General features: G+C 41.3%; 1 protein-coding gene across 1 annotated transcript in view; it reads left to right on the top strand.

Annotated features, from left to right (window-relative positions):
- Window positions 1–2,974, top strand: part of DDX42 (DEAD-box helicase 42) — a 14,459-nt gene that overhangs the window by 2,752 nt on the left and 8,733 nt on the right. Inside the window, exons 5-8 of the mRNA XM_031064387.1 lie at window positions 1,282–1,431; window positions 1,651–1,755; window positions 2,307–2,426; window positions 2,801–2,974. Of these exons, the coding sequence (XP_030920247.1) occupies window positions 1,282–1,431; window positions 1,651–1,755; window positions 2,307–2,426; window positions 2,801–2,974 (549 nt within the window). The remainder of the gene's footprint in view (window positions 1–1,281; window positions 1,432–1,650; window positions 1,756–2,306; window positions 2,427–2,800) is intronic.

Here is a 2,974-nt window from a genome sequence, read left to right as displayed (position 1 = left end):
GCTCTCTACCCTTCCAGGTGTTTTAAGAAGAATATTAGGCAATTGCATTCACTGATGAAGACTTCTTTCAGTCAGTTTGAAGTTAAGTTTCCTGTAGAGATTGTTCAGTGTCTGAGGATCTTACACATTGCAATTAGCACGATCAGCTCCAGCAGACACCAGGGAGAGGCTGTTGGACTGTGGAGGCTCCTTGCAGTGAAATGTGGGGTCTGTTCAGGGCAAGAATCAGGCTCTTTGATCCCTGTTTTCAGAGGAGCTCCAGCTCTCATTGAGCTTTATAAGTATCACTATAGCAGAAATAATCAAGAGAAAAAACGTAATTTCAAAATGTACCTTCCTACTGAGTTGTAGTTACTAACACTTGTGTTACTTTCATTAATGCAGAGCTTGGCAGGGTTGTCTGGCCTTGAAAGCCTCTGCTTCCAGTGTAGCTGTGCCAGAGTTTGAGCAGAGGTGACTTTATGCCTGGGGGCAGCTGCTGTTCAAGTGTATTGTGTGCTTAGCTCTGAGACTGAGGGATAATTGGCCAGGAAAATGGAAAATCCAGATGAGTATATACGTATATTTGTAATTGAGCCTTGCTTTACAAATCTGATCTTAAATATTTGCTTCAAGTCAAGCAAGACTGGTGTTTTCTCTATGAGAAAGTCTCACACTGGTGTGCCAGTGAGACTCTGAGACACAAACATCTTTGTGAGCTGTGAGGATGGCACATGACAAGGTGACAGTGTCTTAACTTGGGCTTGTCTTGAAGGACTCTTCTGAAATACTTTCTTTCATATTTGTTGTTGACTCCATGAAAAATAGATATCTCTTCATTTCCTGAAGTCTAGTTAGGGGAGGTCAAGAAACTATCTTTGGCATAGGATGTTCAAAAAAATCAGTATCATATGCTTAGTAATAATGTGTTTTCTGGTTAGAAACCTACAGTGTTTTGTTCTTTGCGCTTTGTTCCTGTGGAAATAAGAATAGATCCTTCTGTTGGTAAACATAACAAGACTTGGTAGAAGGAGTTGTTAAGCAGACACAAGAGAAGTTTGGCTTTTAGGAGCACTTTGCGGTGTAGCTGACACTGGAGTTGTTTTCTTCATTTGCACCTCTTGTCCTTCAGGCTGTATCTGTTGGTGTTTATTGGAAGAATCAGTTCTAGTGAAAGCAGTTACCTTTTTCCTCAGTGGTGGGTGTGAAAGCAAACAGCCACTTAGCACATACATCACTTCACCAAACAGAAGTACCGTTGCATGCTATGGTGTGTGAGTTTGCTGCTCTGTTTTGCTGCAGGAAGCGTATTTTCGCTACATGGCAGAGAACCCCACTGCTGGTGTGGTGCAGGAGGAGGAGGAGGATAACCTGGAGTATGACAGTGATGGGAATCCGATTGCACCATCCAAAAAAATCATTGATCCTCTTCCACCTATTGACCATTCAGAGGTAGGAGGGACTTCTGGTCTGTTCTGTTCTGTTTGAGGCACTCCAGAAAGCAGGAGCTGAGGAGGCCCCTGTAATATTTCAGTGCTTTCTTAGGTAAATCATATTAAATTTCCTTGAAATTGCTTCATTTAAGCAAATGTTCTGGCAGACAGTTAAGAATTTCAGAGAAAAAAAAAGAATCTTGAGTCTGGACTAACTAATGAATTAATTACATTGCAGATTGAATACCCACCATTTGAGAAAAATTTCTATGATGAGCATGAGGAGATCACCAGCCTGACCCCGCAGCAAGTGGTGGAGTTACGGCATAAGCTGAATCTCCGGGTAAGCTGGTGACAAAACTGCTCTCCCAGCAGCTTTGAACTCCCTTTCAGCTTTGGACTATCTGAGTTTAAATGAAGATTTTCACTGGGAACTCCAGCTTTTGAATCCAATCCTCTCAGACATCTGCAGTGACATTGATTTCTTGGAAGTCTCCTATGGATTTGTGAAAGTGGGCAGTGAGGAATGCTGCTTGGACTAAAGACCTCCAGAGCTAGGAGTTAAAACTGGAAATAGATACACAAATTAGTTCTTTGCCATTTCTGATGTGTTAGTGAGGTGACCTGCTGTGAAGGGAATTATTTGGGGTAAAACACCAGTTAAACACAAGGAGATAAAAATGATGTTTAATAGCTCATGTTGATTGACAGATAATTAAATTTTTATACCTGAAAGTCTTATTTACACAACACATCTGGAATTTTGCAGTTAAATTTAATGTCCACTCAAAAAGAATAGTTCTTTTTCAGAGGAAGAGAGACCCATTTGTTGTTTTTTTTTTTTAACAGATTGCTCTTCGTTTTCTCTCAAAAATATCTTTTTCTCTTTCCAAGGTCTCTGGGGCTGCTCCTCCAAGGCCTGGCAGCAGCTTTGCTCATTTTGGGTTTGATGAGCAACTTATGCATCAGATTAGGAAATCTGAATATACCCAACCCACTCCAATACAATGTCAGGTGAGTGTTGTTACTTCTTAAACTTGTAAAGAGAAAGAAAATAGCACATGCAAAGCTCCCTCATCCACATGAGGAGGAGACAAATGCAATTCTAGTTGCAGCAGAGTGGGTTTTTCTAGAAAAATGGCTTTGGTATTTTTTATTTAAAAGTTTGCCCACTTTTTTTCTTGTTGAATGACCACTGTAACTATATCCATATTCCTTTTTCATTGTTTTGGTGAATGAAGAACATTCAAGTGATGTCTCTTGCCTGGAGAAATGTATGAAAAGTTCTGGGTTTTTTTTGTCTTGGGCTTTCCTCATTACCTGAGTTTTCCCGTATTGTCCAGCACAAGGATGGGCCTAATGTGGGCTTAGAATCTCCTTCTTTTTAGGGTGTTCCAGTGGCACTAAGTGGCAGAGATATGATTGGGATAGCCAAGACTGGAAGTGGGAAAACAGCTGCTTTCATCTGGCCAATGCTGATCCACATCATGGATCAGAAGGAGCTGGAACCAGGGGATGGTCCCATTGCAGTGATCGTCTGCCCCACCAGGGAGCTCTGCCAG

The sequence above is a fragment of the Geospiza fortis genome, unplaced genomic scaffold (genome assembly GCF_000277835.1).
Source record: "Geospiza fortis unplaced genomic scaffold, GeoFor_1.0 scaffold344, whole genome shotgun sequence".
Classification (NCBI taxonomy): Eukaryota; Metazoa; Chordata; class Aves; order Passeriformes; family Thraupidae; genus Geospiza; species Geospiza fortis.
This window is presented reverse-complemented; position numbering and strand designations above follow the sequence as displayed.